This window comes from Anoplolepis gracilipes, chromosome 7, assembly GCF_047496725.1.
Source record: "Anoplolepis gracilipes chromosome 7, ASM4749672v1, whole genome shotgun sequence".
NCBI lineage: Eukaryota > Metazoa > Arthropoda > Insecta > Hymenoptera > Formicidae > Anoplolepis > Anoplolepis gracilipes.
The window spans coordinates 12,194,828-12,212,222 of record NC_132976.1 but is presented as its reverse complement, the minus strand read 5'-3'; the positions used below and the strand labels follow the sequence as shown (position 1 = coordinate 12,212,222).

The 17,395-nt window shown below is 39.5% G+C and overlaps 1 protein-coding gene across 3 annotated transcripts in view; it reads right to left on the bottom strand.

Annotated features, from left to right (window-relative positions):
• The window catches only part of E75 (ecdysone-induced protein 75), a 93,217-nt gene that overhangs the window by 37,059 nt on the left and 38,763 nt on the right, over positions 1–17,395 (bottom strand). Inside the window, exon 1 of one of the 3 annotated variants that reach the window (XM_072896399.1) lies at positions 6,443–6,677. The exons of the other annotated variants lie outside the window; for them this stretch is intronic. Within the exon in view, the coding sequence (XP_072752500.1) occupies positions 6,443–6,605 (163 nt within the window). The 5' untranslated portion in view covers positions 6,606–6,677. Of the gene's footprint in view, positions 1–6,442; positions 6,678–17,395 lie in introns of those variants that run through there. 3 annotated transcript variants of the gene reach the window in all.

Genomic DNA, 17,395 nt, shown 5'->3' with positions numbered 1-17,395 from the left:
AGACGTCCTCTCTCATCACGAGGTGTCACTGACTCCCGTACGTAGGTGATCGACCTCCATAGTCCCCACCAGCCTTTCTACATTCGTCCCTTGCCACCTTCTTACTTCGTCGCTACTTCTCGTTGGCACTCTTGCCCCCCTTTCCTCCTGGTCATCTGCAAACGCGTACTGCGATGACGTAACGCCGGTTATTCAACCTGGTTGGCCAGTGACGAAATGCCAATGGCCACGATCTGGCTCTGCGAAAGTGCCCTCCGCCTCGCGTATCCGCTATTGTTGAAATGAGACGCGCTCCCGTTTTTCTTTTTTTTCCTTCTCTCGCAAAGAGCGTATGCATGATGTATCCCGACGTTAAATATCGATAATTAATCGTGAGTCTGCGTTTTTAAAGATCTTCCAGAGATAAAACGTACCGCGATCTATTATCGACGAACCAAGTCTCGTTGACATCTTTATAGGTATAAAAAAAAAAAGAAGAAAAATTGTCTGATATAATATCACAGCTAAAAATAACGAAAAGAAAATTCATAAATATTTTAATCAAAACAATGAATATTTATTAGATATATTTATTGATCCGCGCAAATGTTGATCGTGTGCATTATATTCGTGTCACGTGACCTAATGTAAATCTAATGTCACAAACTTAAAACCGATAGGAATGATGCCGCAGGCCCGAAAGTGTTTAGGTGTTGTTTACGAACGTTGCTTTCGGGCGTTTTCAACCGCGTCATCGTGCTCTGATTAAAAGGCGGCACTAGAACGTTCAACTTCGATCCGCAAATACGTGCTAATGGAACCGCGTCTTTGGATTGGAATTATTCATCGTTTTGCACAAAAATACCTCGCTTACACGAAAATCTACTAATGGAATAACATAATTATGAAGCTTAGATAAGATCGGAATAAATCGCGAATAATAATAAATAATAATCATATTATAAATCACAGTTCTCTTTATCTTTTCTCAATTGATGACGTTACTCGACTCGTCGCGTCGTCAAAATAAAATTGTCCGGCAAGCATCTGCCATCGTCGATCGATACTCCTTCTCAAAGTAAAAACGTCGAGTAGGTTCTGACACGTGTGCTTCTACTAAACGAATCCATGATTCCGTTATACTTGGAATCCTGGGACGAGGAGGTAGGTGCACGCGTCAAGGATACGTGCGGCGGCGGCGGCGGGTGTTCACGTGTCGGCTATGTGAGTTTAACGCACGTGAAGAAGAGAACGAGAGACGCCAGACGCGCACCATGTACACGGCGGTGAGTGACCTATGGGTCCTCCCGTCCCTCCCCTCCGCGATTATTGCGTGTCAATGTACTTGGTACTCACGTACGAATGTCGCGCAATGCGTGATCGTGCTGGATGAATATGCTTTATCGATATAACCGTGGCCTATAAGCTCTTCTTTATCTTTTCTTTATTTAACTGCGCGAGAGATGACATAATCGATGATTGATCGCAAGTCGCATTAATTTCTTCGTGCCTTCGAGTATAACATTGCATCGTATACTTTTTGAATTTTATTGCGAATTAAAAATAAGATACTAAGTTTAATTATAAAATAAAACCAGACAAGACAAGAGTAAAGATTGATTGTTATATATAAAAGAAAATTTTATATTATTTTTTTTTTTTTTTTTCGTATGATATGCGAGTAGATGAATTTAGATCGAAAATGATATTGAAATAAAATAATTGAGTCTACTGATATTTTGGTCATAAATGCGTAAATGCGTAGGTCTGGTTCTAGATATTCTTCGCAATATTAGTTTTTGTCGCGCGTATCGATTTTAACGGTGAATCCTTAGGCGAGATTACGGAAGCAGAGTTGCGGTTCACAATGTCATTAGCACGGCGAAATAATAATGGATTTTCTTCACGGCAAGATCGGCCGTTCTAGTACAGTGTGCGTTTATCGCGCCGAACGAACCTGAGCAGAAAGAAGAAAGAACGAACGAAGCGAGCATCGCGTTAATGACTTCTGTCGTCATTAGGTGTAATCGATATAATCTCGCACGTCGGGCAAACGCGTGTTGGAAGAGTCTGTGTGATGTCTGAGAAGTCCGACGGTATTTTACTGCTCTACGCCGTATAATGTGCAAGTTATTATTCTTATCGCGTACACACGTAATCGCATACTTATCATCTTACTTACCTCACTTGTAAAGTGTTTTAATTCATACAAACTTGTCTCCTTTTTCGTAATGCAAAATTCACACACAGGGAGCGATTGGTATCTACCCTTTTTAATCTTCCAAATATTGACGTAAAAGGAGAAAAAAACCGATCTAGATACAAAGATTAGGTATTCGGACGTGGAATAAATTTCATTCGACTTCTCTTCGATTCACCTATTTTTCAAAGTAGGTGCGCAGTTACGTCGCCGCCCTGCGGGCCAGGCTGACGACCAGGAAAGAAAGGAGAACGCGAAATAGGGGGAGAGCTGGTCGCCGAGTTGGCGCGCAAATGGGTCGGGGGCAACGACCAGCTCGGCATTGCTGAACTGAAAATTTATTGGGGACGCTGACGCCGGCACTCTCGCGCGCATTGCGCAAGCCCGTGCCGATCGGACACGTAGCTTGTGCGAATTAATCGTAATCGAATCCCAGGGAAGAGCAGCGGGCGGGCGGGCGCGCGCGCTCGCACGTCTTCGACGCGCGAGTCTCTCTCTCTCTCTCTCTCTCTCTCCCTCTTTCTCTCTTTGTATGACGGGTCACCGGCGCACGTAAACTACTTTCGATTTTCGCTATCTCCGAAAACTTTCTAACTCAATGGCAAAAGTACCGCGGATACGGGCACCAAGTATTACCACACTCGATACACGAGCGCTGAAAGCTTTCTATACAGAAACAATAATAAAATTAAATTAGAATTAAAATAATAATAGCGATAATTATACGTCATTCGTTTTATGTTAAACGTAACTGGCCAATCGATTACGAAAGTGGATAATTCGAGAAAAAAAAAAAAAAAAAAAAAAAAAAAAAAAAAAAAAAAAAAAATGTGTCTTCGACGAGTGCCTTTTTTTTTTCATTGCCTTATAATCATCATCTGATCGTTTTTTTAGTGATAGATACTTGCACGTGTTATCTTTTATTCGCCCTTTTATAAAAGTAGATGTCGCAAAGCAGGACGGGAGGAACGAAAAGAGAAAGAGCGCGAAAATAATCGAGCAGGCCGGTTTCGCAAGATGACGCGGTCCAGCGCGTAAAGCAAGGCCATCGGGTCGTAGGCATGCGTTGCGTCTGTGCTGACACGAGAACTACACATCACTGTTTGCCACAGAGTTAACAGAATGCCAGAGAAGACGAGCTCTCCGAAGCTGCGTCCGCAGTCTCCACTGACGTAAGTGGTGCTAAGTTATTTGTGTTAGATGCGTAATAGCCGGCATACTGATATAGACAAAGAGAGATCTGATGTAAGAGGTGGTTTTTATACTGAGGTAATGTCCTCTTTAATTCCTTCACCTTTTATACTATAGATTCTATTTTTCTTAATGAAATATAATCAAGCAGGCCTCTTGTATTATTCTCTCATAATTTGATAAAGTAAATCGAATCCTTTCTACAGTTTCCTGTCTACTCTAAATAATATTGGCATCACATTTGACGATACGTGTGAAATAAATATGTGTAAAATCTGAGGAAAAAAACCTATCATAAACATAGTTTACAGTTAGAGTTTTTATATCGATCCGAAATTGGTGATGGAATATTTGGCTTGATTCGCATCATGTTACGTTGTCACCGACATGCGAATAGAACAAGCGCCGCTTCTAACGCGTGAAAGTAAGAGCCGACACAGCGTCGGTGTACCAGCGGCCTTGATTCGGCTGGGGTTACCGGCCGACATCCAGGACGGCCGAGGCCCGTTTGCCGTTGCTCAATATCGCATTGGACATGCCTGACTGTAAAAAAACGGTCGCCTCATTCGTGAGACGTCCGTCGTGTTGAAATTTCGCTCTTGTTTCTAATAGGGGGATGCCCATTATTGGCTTGAGTCTAATTTCTTTAATTGCTATTTAAAAATTTTTCAAAATAATACGATAAATCTATTAATAATTTCGTTCATGGTCTCAGCCGTTGATACTCTCATCGCAATTTCGTTTTGTTCCGTCAATTGTTGCATGATGAAGTGAAGATTTAATAGCGCATTGTGATAATCTCGAGAAGAACAATCTTGCAATGACAAAGTTCGTCTAAATGACGGGTGGGCTTGATGCTCGGCTAATCGCTTCCATTAAATTGTGAACGCGGTGAATATCCAAACGTGTTTAGGCAAGAATTGGCGAGACGTTTATATAAGCCGACGGAAAAAGGTGTCACACACCGCGAATAAAGCCCAGTCAGGGTACACGAGACATGACGCAACTTCAAAGGTGGGTCGACGAGATGAGAGCAAGTACGAGAGAGTCTTCGGCGAGGAGGACGAGGAGAGAGGGAGAGATCGACGAGAAAGAAGAAATGTCGCCGCGAGCGCGAGGTCAGAGCTGCAGCTTTCTCCGAGTGGCAGAGCCTGGTAGCGAGCGATCGAGAGTAAAAGCTGTCAAGGGGAGAGAGAAAGAGGAGCGAGCGGGCGAGTAGCGAGGCCGAGAAGAGAGACGTCAGAGAGAAAGGTGAAAGCACTCTCACCTCGCGACTCTCGTCGTCCCTAGAGGATCCCAGGTTTTTATATCTGGGGCGTGTGTTTGATATAAAAAAAATAAATAAATAAATAAAAATAAAAAAAAGAGCAACAGTCGCATTGGTGGCTTTGCTGACGGTAGGAAAAATCATTTAAGAAAAAAACAATCTCTGTGCGATAATATTTCTCTCGGCAATGTTTTCACACCGCCAAGTAAATTGTCGCGAATAAATGTAAAACGAAGAGAACATAATTCTTCGAAGAAGGACATAGACACATTCTCAGTAAACATATAGCTGTAGAACAACGGCCATGAGTCGTTTTGCGAGTAATTGCGAAATTTGAAAACGACTAACATTCTCGTATCTATTATTATTCAACTTTTTTTCTCTCTCTCTCTCTCTCTCTCTCTCTCTCTCTCTCTCTCGACGCGTGCGCTCAGGGACATGGTGAACGTAGTTTACCCTCGGAATTAGATCTCGCTACACCGGAATACTTGTTACTATAATAAATAGCTTAATATTTTTATTGGAACAAGGCTATTGTGCGATTGTTAAGTTTGTGATAAAAGAAAATGAAAAGGTAGAATTTGTTTTTAATCAACATTTTCTATTATTAGTTTTCGAAATTAATAAACAGGTATTGGAAAGTACATGTAAATCGATTTCTACATTCTTGAATTTTAAAATCACCAGTTTGTCTAGGATCATTGAAGCAAATTTAGCGGAAGCAAATAGAATCGAATTAGAATATCATTTTTTACAGTTAGAGTGTGATAGCAATTTTCAATCAAGAGGCAATATACTTTATATAAAAAGCGTGTATTTCCCGCTTCTCTGAAGATGCTTTCAGCGATGCTGCAACTGCCATCGCTCGGTACACGGTGCAAGTTGATCGCTAGGTGCATGTAAGTTCGCGGACGACAGATGGCAGACCCGCGTCCGTGCAGCCCGACAATGTCAATGTCAACGAGCACGTGAGCCCCGCTCGAGGTAAAATCGATACCGACTCAGTGTCAAAGCTTTTCCCGGAGAAAGGCGCGTAAATTGCATATTCCAAATATATCTGCTTGCATATGAAAAATGATACGAAAATGTAATTATTTACTAACGCAATATTTGCTTCGAGCCAAATTTAAATTTCATAATATGTTGTAAGAACTCGGCCCATGATTATCGCAACAAAGAATTTACCGGTAAACAAATATTCCTTCTTTGATATGATATTTAAGATATTAAATTTATACCAGAAATGTCGACATTAAAATTATTTACGATCAAAGGCGCGTACTAAGAGCAGTTGCTGACCTTGATAATTGCGTAGATAAATAAAACAATCACTTATGTACAATAAAAGCCTCAAATTGACATGAAATGTTTTGATGATTTAATACCTGCGATAAAAATTTATATATAGGATTCGCAAAAATATTTGCATATAAAAAAAAGTACATATTTCTAGTATGATTATGAGGTACACGAGAATCATTAGACTAGTCCAATCCTACATCAGTCCGCGGCCGATCCTGCGCGGAACGACGATGATGAACAATATATCCTTTCAAAGAAATGACCTCGTCGAGATAAGCAAGTGATATTTGTAACACAAGACATTTGAAAATAATTATCATTAATAGAAAGATCGGATATTGAGATCCGGACAGGATTGACGGCAAGATTGGAGACATTCGACTATTAAATGTTTTTCGTTCACCCTGAACAAGCATCTCATCATTTTTCACGTTTAAAAAATTTCAATTACATGATAAAATGATAAACGTTGATATTATTGCAAGCCAATGCGTTTCTCGAACCTTTGACACGTTGATGACGTCTGTCGGTTTTCTGCTGTGTCTCAGTGATCACGATGGTAGCTGTCTTGCTGATGATGGGATGCAGGGTGGTGTTATAGTCGATGATCGGTCTGCGGACGATCGCGTCTTCCTTCGTGTCATCGCGCACCACGATTGTTGACATACTCGCGTTAATGACAACGTGTGTTAAACAATGCGCGTTCCCCCGCGATGCGAAGGTAATGCGTACTCGAGGGTTGATATGACCATGAATGATGCGGCGGGGTGAAACGCGGGATGAAACAAGAGGCTTTTCGCGCAAGCGTCAGTGTGCCCACGCTATTTGGGGGGGGGGGGGGGAGGGAGGGAGTATAATTCGCCGCTGGGCGCGGATGTGCACGTTTAATCCTTTTTCGGAAAAAAAAATTCAGGCTCGACGAAACAAATGAATAAAAAGAAGATATATATATCGATTTTGATAAAAAATTTAATTTTTTCGAATTTTTTTTATTATGTTTATATAAAATGCGGTATATCTTTAATTAATATCTCGATAGTAATGAAATGATTCAATATAAATCTTGTGTTTACTTCTTGTCTCGTGATCTTTAAACTTTACTTTGTAAATCACTAATGTCGAAAGTATTTATATCTGTTTATGAACGACATAAATCTACGAGAAATAACGGCGGGAATAGATAAAAATAGGATAGAAGACTATAAGCGGAAATCATCAATAAGTAACAACAAACCGTTACAAAACGCATGAACAGTGCAATCATACATCCGAGCGATGTTAATCGATACAATCGTTACAGGTGATATTTCTCTGTCAATTTACAACTACTGATAAAGATGGACGAGGGGGCGGCGTTCAAAGAGAGATATCTCGGATAATCTCTAAAAATATACTATAATATTTCTCGATACATATATTTTATTTTGAAACTATAATTACTTACTCGTTGATGTTTCATGTAGTATCAAGACTGAGTAACTGAGTAACTTACCTGCAACAAAAAGATAAAAGAATAATATTAATATAATTGATATAATAATGTAAAAATACATTTATTCGTGTCTGACAAAACTTACATATATATATATATATATATATATATATATATATATATATATATATATTATCAAGAGATTTAATCGGATTCAAAAGTTTTTAAGTTATGCCGATTTTACAGGCGATACTTTGTATCTCGTGCCATTATCGCAAACTTGTGCGGTCATATATTGTCGCAAGTGGGACATGCGACACTAATCAACTAAAAATAGATACCATGTAGAAATGTTGTCATTGTCTATAGATGTTGCATAAGGGTTTAGGCTTGACGTCAATGTATCACGCGCGAGTCAGTGTTCTAATTACTTAGGTGTTACATTCACCGAGCCTTCACGGACCTTATTTTTCATTTCCCTGCATTTGTCTGATCCACAAAAATATTTTAACAGTTTTTACCTTCTTTTTTTTCTTCCACGTTCACTAAATGTAATTTAATTTTAAATTTACACACTTAGATCTAGGCATCTCACACGATGATATCAATAGGAACTTGAATTAAATAAAATTTTATCGAGGCATCTTATAACATCATTGTTCGACAAAACTAATAAGTTAAATTATGTTAGTCAGAGTGATCAGTTTTACAGTCTCAAACTATGTAATATAACAATAAAACTTAACTGTCATATCTCGTAAAACCTTTACCTTTTTTATCTGACCTGCCTTAACTCTATCCTCGTTCACGTAGGCAAGTGTGCTACTTTAACAGCTGGTCAAACCCAAAACCGAGTGTTCGAAAATGAAGTTGCGATCGATGAGTCCCCTTTTAATAGGTCATAACGTTATCTCAGCCGCTTTATCATATCGATACCGACCCGCGAGATGTGAATTTCCTGTCGTACCGACCTCTCGTTAGAAATTCGCGAAAGCCGGTGGCGCCTCCGCTCGGATCGCGTACGAAACATTTCACGATCATATGTGCGATGAGATTTTTGCATGCGTGTGCGTGTGCGTACTTTTGTACAGGATGTCTCAAAAAAGAAAAAAAAAAAAAAAAAAAAAAAATTTTTAGCAGCATTTTTGTTGTCTAATTTTTTTTCACTGAAATTTAACGTAATATTATTAGCATATTAAAAGACTTTTATCAAGATCTGTTGTTATATGTTATATTATCGAAATGATACTAGATATTAGAAGAAAAATAATTCCGGAGATCTCCAAAAACCAACATGGACCAATTCAGTATTCAGAATAAATTAGATCTTATTTTTCATTCATTTAGTGACGCAGTATGAAACCTGTTTTGATTAATTTTAGTTTCAAGTTCACTGATAATATTGACTATGTTAGCTAAGTCAATGATGTTTTATATGTTTTTATATTATTCCCCCTCATCGTTTATGAGAAATCGACTTACAAAAACCTTTCGCAAATGGAATACTTTAACACAATGTCTTCTTGGAGTTTAGTAAGCGATCCACTTGTATTGAAAGGATGTCCGACAGATATATTGCGTAAAAGTATATGCGCAATGGAAGAGTTATGTGAAAAGACTTGTTTAGAAAAAAATGTGCAACGTTTGGGCGTGCAATATTAGTTTAAGTTAATAATTTCGATAGATCTAAATCAATGTAATCCTGATCATATCAAATTACATTCACAAAAATTGCACGTGAAGAATGATTCTTTCCTTTTATTTTTTCCGAGATAAATTAATCCTTTGAATCACAGCGGGTCATCCAGAGATCCACCTTTTTTTTCCTAGTTTTTTATTGTTTTAACTACCTTTTTATCAACAAATACCGGATTTTTTGTTTCTACAGAGTCTCTAGAACTAGAACATCAATAAGTGTAAAAAAAGTATAAACAGTCATTAATTGTTAATTGCAAAAATATCATATATAAACAAACAGTCAAAATTAGTACTCTTTTACGAAAAAATGCATTTTCTACTAATCTATTATGACAATAAATACAGCAATTTTTTTATAATCTTAGTACACTCTAAAGTATTTTTCAGAATTTTTTTAGAATTTTCCACCGTGTTGTTTTTGTTAAATTCTGCTTTTTTGATAAAAAATATATAAAAAACAATATTTTCTGTTCTAAATTAAAAGTAACAGTCGTATTCTTTTTTAAACTTTTTCTCTGAAGGTTTTTTAGATCGTAGAATCTGAATCTAAAGGGAAAAAATCCAATATGACGGAAGTAAAATTTCGTCTGCCGTATTGGATCCATCATCTTGAATTTTGAAAATCTGACAACGGATTCGTAATCAGCGACCCCAAAAACCCTTATGTGCCAAATTTGATAAAATACTGACAATTAGAAAAATTCGTGACTCAAAGGGTTAAGGGAAATATTGATACGATACGCGCAAAAATAGCTGGAGAAGAGCTATCTCGTCATCATGACAGCTTCGAGACTAGAACTGAGATGTGTATCTTTTTTGAAACGATCTGTAGCAAAAACGAAATAGATTCGCGAGCGCGCGTCTGCGCGTGTTGGCGTATCACCTTGGAGCACCTATTACACCTATCTGCAGGGTCGTTGACCGGGCGCGAAGGAAAGTGGGACGGTGCGAACGCTACCGAACGGCTAATGTGCGAAGGCCTTGAGAGATCACTGACGCATGCCTCCATACAGGCAGACGCGCGTAACATGTACGTCCCTCTCTCTTTCTCTACGTTCATTTATGAGATGACCTTTTTTTCGTCGTCAAAATTCGTCCTAAAAATTCCCCTCAGTATTTTCAGTTTCTCCCAACACTCTTATACCTATTCCGAAATAAGATTGATTTTCATTCAACATTCAACCAAACACTCGTATATTCATGTGTCTAATCATATGAATATGCTTTAATCCTTGAGTAAACAGCTGAATTATGTTTCTCTCATTAATGTTAATGAAACTGATCGAAAAAATTACGCAATGTGAAACGTTCCCATTGCGGAAACTCGACGAAAGTGATCCACAATACTTTGATGTTAATCTTGTAACTTTGAGAAAGTGAAAGCAAGCGACCGCGTATTATGATCTTACGATTATACGATATCTCTGGAATTATAATTCGATATTGCCAATATTCTTTATCATTTAATGTTTATGAAACTATATATTTTTCAAACCCGTCGAGTTTTAACGATAAATAAGATAATTACGTAAAAATATGTTTTCAAAAAATAATTACTTATAATAATTATGGAAAAAAATACAGCTGTTTGTTACACATTGAATATTTAATCTTGTTTACTTTTTTAATAAATTTTAGAACAAATTACTTGTGTCTATAACATCGTTATATATGTCTATAAAAGATTTATATACGTAATTAATGTATTTATGTTGAATGATTCATTCGCGACAATTAACAAGAGTCGAAATTTGCTGTTTCGCATGAGAATCAGTCCTCTCTCGTCGCCTGTTTTCCATCTCCCACCCTCCCGTGGACATACCACCACGAATCCCGGGGTCGGGGTGATATCAGGTCGTTGGGGCAACGATCTCACCACGATTCCTAACCCGGTCAACCGCGACACGGATTCGACGCACCAACCTCCACCACCCCCGATTATGTATTGTCGTTAGCATCCATTCGGAATCATCATACGCGGATGATCGCGCAAATCTTGTAAATTGCAACGGCAAACCGCAAAGTCGTTTCTTTGTGAAACTATGCTTGTCCTCGCAACGAAAAAAAAAAAAAAAAAAAAAAAAAAAATATTCACGGACTTGTAATTTGATCGTTTAGTCGATAACACAATTACTGATTTAACTTTATAAACATTAAGTTCGCATACTTAGATAAGAAAAGTAATCAAAAAAAATCTATAACTGCTGCTATAGAGAGAGAGAAAAAAAAAAAAAAAAAAAAGACAGAAATATGACAGTTGTGGAGCAATCTATACATATTGTCGTACGGCCAGATTTTATATATCGATTGTATCGCTTTATTGACAGGCGGTGTGACATTAAGCAACATACCGATTATTACCATATTTATAACTTACACAATAGTTGCAATTGGTGCGATTAGCGCCACGCGTTAGAGACAAACGAGTATGCAAAACCGGGTGCGCCGATATATCGGCTGATTTGTACGCGAAGTTCGTCGCGGATCGGCGATCTCGTGTCCTTCGGAGCCGGAATCCGCGTCAAGTGGTTCATCGACATCGAACGAGGATAATCGCTCTGTATGCGCGCGTTCGACGTTCACGCCGCCTCTCGATCGTGATTCAATACTTTTTTCCCTCCATCTAAGCTGAATGTTCTCTCAACGGATACTCGAGTGATTGAGTGTTTACGTGTCACGGTTGACCGTCGTGTGATGCATCTCATTAGATATGATAATTACTTTACAAAATATGGAGAAACATGCATGTTTAACAGCACAATTTTGTTAGATATAATATAATAAATGTGACTGAAATTAGAGAATCATTAAATTAGAAATTGATTAAATTAGTGTTGAAACTTATTGTTTGAAAATTGCAATTATAAAATTTTCAAATTTATTTTTTTCTAAAGCAAACACCTTTTGTCGATATTTCGATGCACGTTTGTTGTAATTTTAAATCAATTAATAATAGCGTTTGAGAAAAGATTAGATAGAAAAAGAGACTTATTTTTCTATTATGGCATATAGTTCAGTAATCTATTATCAATCGATGAATGCATATGCGACGTGCTATCAACCACATGATATCATTGGAATCAATAATACCTGAGGAAAATATTCGATAAAAATTTAGATGTCAGAAAACGATAGAATGTCTATTTTAAGAAAAATTACGGAAAACAAGAAACCGTCTAAAAAAAAAATAAAAACGATGCTGGAGGATATACGCTGTGCACATAAATTATTATACATAAAAATAAAATTATTACACATAAAAATAAAAAAAAAGACGAAATTATTCATGCTTTCGTTTCCCACAAAAAAAAAGGACTGAATTTTACGATGCAAATTTTATTTTGGTAGCGTATTTGAACTCTTTTTTAACCTTCTTTTTACCCTTTTTAACCCTTTCATAACGGTAATAGAACCTCCAGCTAAATAACCTTCCAGTAACCTCGATTATGCTAAAAAAAGTATGAATTCGTGCATTGCGTCAATCTAAAAAAAAAAATAATAAAAAAAGGGCTAAAAGGAAAACAATGTGATCCCTAACGGGATCGATAATAATACGTGAAAAAAATAAGTTGTCATATTCTTCCTATATATAGTTTAAAAAGTAATCTTTCTCTAAACGAGCGGTTTCCACATAAATGCAAAGGTTAGTTAAAGCAATAAAAAATTTTTCGCGCTTTCTGTAGCTATAAAATTTTATTTATTTTTTTTTCTTGTCACGGCGAAAAGTGAGTTACGATTGACTTAGAATTTAGATTTTTTTCCCTACACTTTTACTGTTCCTTCCTTTTCCATTAACTTTGAAACTTTTTCCGGAAAACTTACCGTTATCTATTCTTTTTCCATCAGAAGGAAAAAAGGTATGCAAGTAAAATAACATAAAATGGAGCATATCATATATTAGGAAAAAAAAAGAGTTAGTCTCTCGCTTCCGTTTGTCATCTTTCAGTTTAGTCACAGTACTAAAAGCTAAAAAAAAAAAAAAAAAAACGGGAAGCCAAAAATAAAAATTGTATTATATTCTCACTTGAAATTGTATATTCGTTGAATTAATAGCTTTACGATAGATAATAATGTCGTTAAATAATTATATAGTTTATAAACAAAACATAAAGTATAATATATCACTTTTGTATACTCGAAATCGATCAAGGATTAAATGACTCAAAAGAAGTAAAGAGGGGAGAATATCATTATTGTCGTGACAGTCACATAGGATATTCTCGCTTTCAGCAAAACTCGAAAGATTAAATCCCGAGGGCTTAAGCGGGAGCGGCTGCTTCGTCCTCGCGAAGCAGGGTGGAATGACCTCGATAGCGCAAATTATCCCGCTAAACGTAGATAGCCTATGTATGTATATTCGTGTCAAGTGGCCCCGCGAAAATAGCAGAACCATGGACCCCGTCTCCGAGAGGCTGCGTGTCCTAGTGGGGGCACGATAATATAGGGTGGGAGAAATCGAGAGAAGGGCGTATCGAGAGGGGAAAGGGAGAGGGAGAGAAAGAGAGATCCGCTGGCCTAGTTAGGGTGAGTGCCACCCTCGGCGGTCGACGACCTCGCGACCTCGACGCCCGCGAACCTCCCCCTCTTGCCTCTGAAGGTACGCTACGATCGCTTGCCAAAGAAATATACATCACTCTGGAGGGTGTATATCTATGCGAGGAAGTTTGAAGTCCATTCATTATAATAATTTGTATGCATCCTTTCCTCGTCATTGGATATTTATACGTTATACACATTTTTCAATCGAATAAAATATATGTATATAATGTATTTATAATTATTATGTATACAATTATTGTAAATAATATTTTATTTCTTAGAGGCAAATATAAATCCTTATATTTATATTGGAATAAATGTCGCTTTTTAAAAAATTTTTTTCATATTTGTTTTTGGAAGATGTGAGATTAAATTGCATAACGCGATTGTTTAAAACGAACATTTTATAACGAGCAAGTATACTTTATAATAAGTTTGTGGCAAGAAGAGTGGGATTGGCGAGTTTTCGAGGGGCTAGGCGAGCTATGACGCGGAGGTGGAATGCATAAGTTGGGGTGGATGTAATATCTATAGCATAGGGCGACAGGTTGGTAGAAATGCTATACTTAGCACGGAAGGGAGGGATGAGCGATACCGGGGCTGGTGGGTCAGAGTTCGTTGGCCTCGAGGTTACCGGCCCTCCCTTCACCCCCACAACCCTCTCTACGCTACATAAGTTCCGAGGGTTGGCGCGCGTGAGTAATCGTTCAATTCGTTTGAATTTCTATGAAATACTCCACATCGTAAATGTGGCGACTCGTTTCACCTCTCTCGTTTACTTAATCAAACGGAATAAATCAAGTATGTAATTATTTTAAAGATTAGAGGACGAAAAATATGACGGAGCGCGATGATGCGACTTTAATTCAATTAATATACGATAAAATTTGTGTAAGATGATTCGGTGCAATACAGTAGGAAACGTAAAAATTGGTTTTTTCTTCTCTTTTCTTGACGCGATACAAACGAACCACGGTTCACCAGAAAGAAAGTAAGAGTGGTCTGGCTAGGAAGTTAAGGCAGCGGCGAAGGTGGCTCGTCCAGATGCCAATGAAAGGGAAATACGCGTACGAGAAATAAGACAACTCTCTCCCTCTCTCTCTCTCTCTCTCTCTCTCTTTTTCTTTTTTCTCCTTTTTTAAGTTTTTTTAAGTTTTATCACGCATTTTATATCCCGTACTTACGTCCCTCTGCATTTTATGTCAAATATGGTAACGAGAAACGTAGAGATTATTCATAATGCATTGCATGCTATTAACTAATTGTAATTAAACATTGTAATTAGAAAATTAAAATTACAAAAATTGTAATTTAAAATATTATCTGTGATTGTCTTACGTTGATGTAAAAAAAAAAAAAAAAAATGTCCATTTCAATTTTCGAACAAAACAATCATTTCGTATTACCGATTGTGAGGTTTCAAGATTTACTACGACTACTAGAAAGTGAGTAATCTTCTGATGAGTTGATGTTATCTACAAACTCTTGACAAAAGCATTGATATTTACTGCGGCCTAGCCAAACTAGGTCGTCGAGTCTTCCAAGTATCGCCGTGTCTTCCCACTCTCCTCATTAATACAGGACAACGCTTATGAGCATTCGTGTTACGCAGTGACCAAGAAAAATTGTCATTTTTGTTAGCGGTTCGGCGAACTCGAGCGAACGTGAGCTCACTTGATAAGGGCTCCGAGCTCGCGGGCGATAAGAGTGTCGACACGATTCGAGGTTGTTCACCTTGCCTTGGCGGCAGCGGTGAGAGCGAGAGAGAAAGGCAAAATGAAGGAGGAGGAGGAGGAGGAGGAGGGAAGGGGGGAGAAGGGGAGCAAGATATAGTGAGAGAGAAAGAAAAAGAAAGAGAATGCGTGCATGTATATGTGGGAGAAGAGGAGAGGCAGGATCGCACTCTTATCAGGCTTCTCGTCAGTTTGGCTTGTGGCGTAGGGACGTTGCGAGATTAGAACGACCCCGAGAGAGCAGCTCGGAGAGTCGACGAACCGGCCTCTGATTGGACGATGCCGAGTCAACGCTCCGCTTAGAGGGAGTGGGAGAGAGGAGAGCAGGGAGAAGGTGGACTGGGAGAGGACACCAATCGAGGTCACTGGGGACCGGGAGGAGGCCAGGCCATTGCCCGCGCGTCTTGCTTTTGTGGTTAGCTAGCAGTCGGCACAAGCGCAATTAGAAAATATCCGATGGAAAGCGTGCGATTTTATTACGACATAGACTTTCTTTCGATCATTTTTTTTAGCCACTTGGCTTGTCTCTTTTCCTTCCCTTAAATATATAAACATTCTGACGTAACGGTCTCTTTCTCTCTGAGTCGTTACGATAGCTGCTTCATTAATACATCTTTAATAATTTCAATCAATTTTGCCTTAAAAATTGAATAGTCAATCTAAAAACATAAATTTTGAAATATATCTTTCGCTTAAAAATCTTAAAGAATTTTAGTAATTTATAATTGATAACATAAAATTTGGAGAAGAGAGACAGGTATAAAAATGACTTTGACGTGTTAAAAGTAAAAGTTGGTAGCGCGTGCATCATCGTCAACAGCCACCGTAATCAACAAACCGTCCTGTATACTACGCGTCGCATATGGCATAGGTCAGTGCACCGGAGATGATGATGCATCGCGAGCAGCGAGAGGATGACCACTCGGATGACGGAGCGAAGAAGCGGTGAAAGCATTCCGGCGAGCAGCGAGAGTGATCACGGTCCAGCGGTGTGCAGCTAGCTCGGTAGATACTTTCTCCGAGTAGCGAACGAAGACGGTCGGGACGAGGTGAGACGAGGGGAGAGAGGGAAAGAAAAGAGAGATCGGCGAGAGGGATTCGCGAGTAGGTAGTCCAGCGTGTAATTCACTATCTCGCGATTACGTAACGAGGCCCACGCCGATGAGAATTCCCAGCCGATGATAGGCCGGTGCTGCGCGCACGCACGCGCGCACGCACGCGCGCACGTACGCACGCACGCACGCACGCACGCACGCACGCACGTACGTACGTCACCATCGCCAGTGTGCCGTCGTGTACACGCTCTCTCTACCAAGTCACGCGTCACGCGTGTCCGCGTGTGAGTACGTGCGAACGGCTCGGCCGATCCGCCGACGAGACGTCGTCGGTGTGTGTTGGTGACCTTCGCTGGTGGATGTAGGTGGGGAGGTTTAGCCGTCGTCGAATAGCTAAACTGGGGTGGGAGAGGCTACCCCTTAGGGGCAGTGGGGAGATGGGGAGACCCAGTTGAAGTTCGTTGAACCGATCCGACGGCGATTGGCCACACGAGTCGCGGAGTTCACCGCGACTCTACTTGGGGAACGGCGGGGCAAGGGGGAGGCTGCTCGGTTAATTTCATCTTGCCCCAGTTACGAGGCAGGCAGGGTGAACGAACTAGCCTCGCGCCAAGGCCCCGTCGACCCACTTTCCTGTCGGCGTTTGAGAGAGAGAGAGAGAGAGAGAGAGAGAGAGAGAGAGAGAGAGAGAGAGAGAGAGAGAGAGAGCGAGCGAGCGAGCGAGACGGCGGATCCGCGCGAGCACGCGATTTGCCAAGAGGAGAAGCGGGAGACAGAGCGAGAGAAATAAATGGAAGCGAGGAGGGGGTCACGGAGAGAAACAGAGAAAGAAAGAGAGAGAGAGAGAGAGAGAGAGAGAGAGAGAGAGGAGGAAACGCCCGCGCGTATGTATGCGTGAAAGAGGGTGGGAGGGAGACTTTTAGAGAGGCTCTCGCACTATCTAGGCTAGTATCGACACTGTGAACAAGAAGCGAGTCATAGTGTGGATATAGTTTAGGA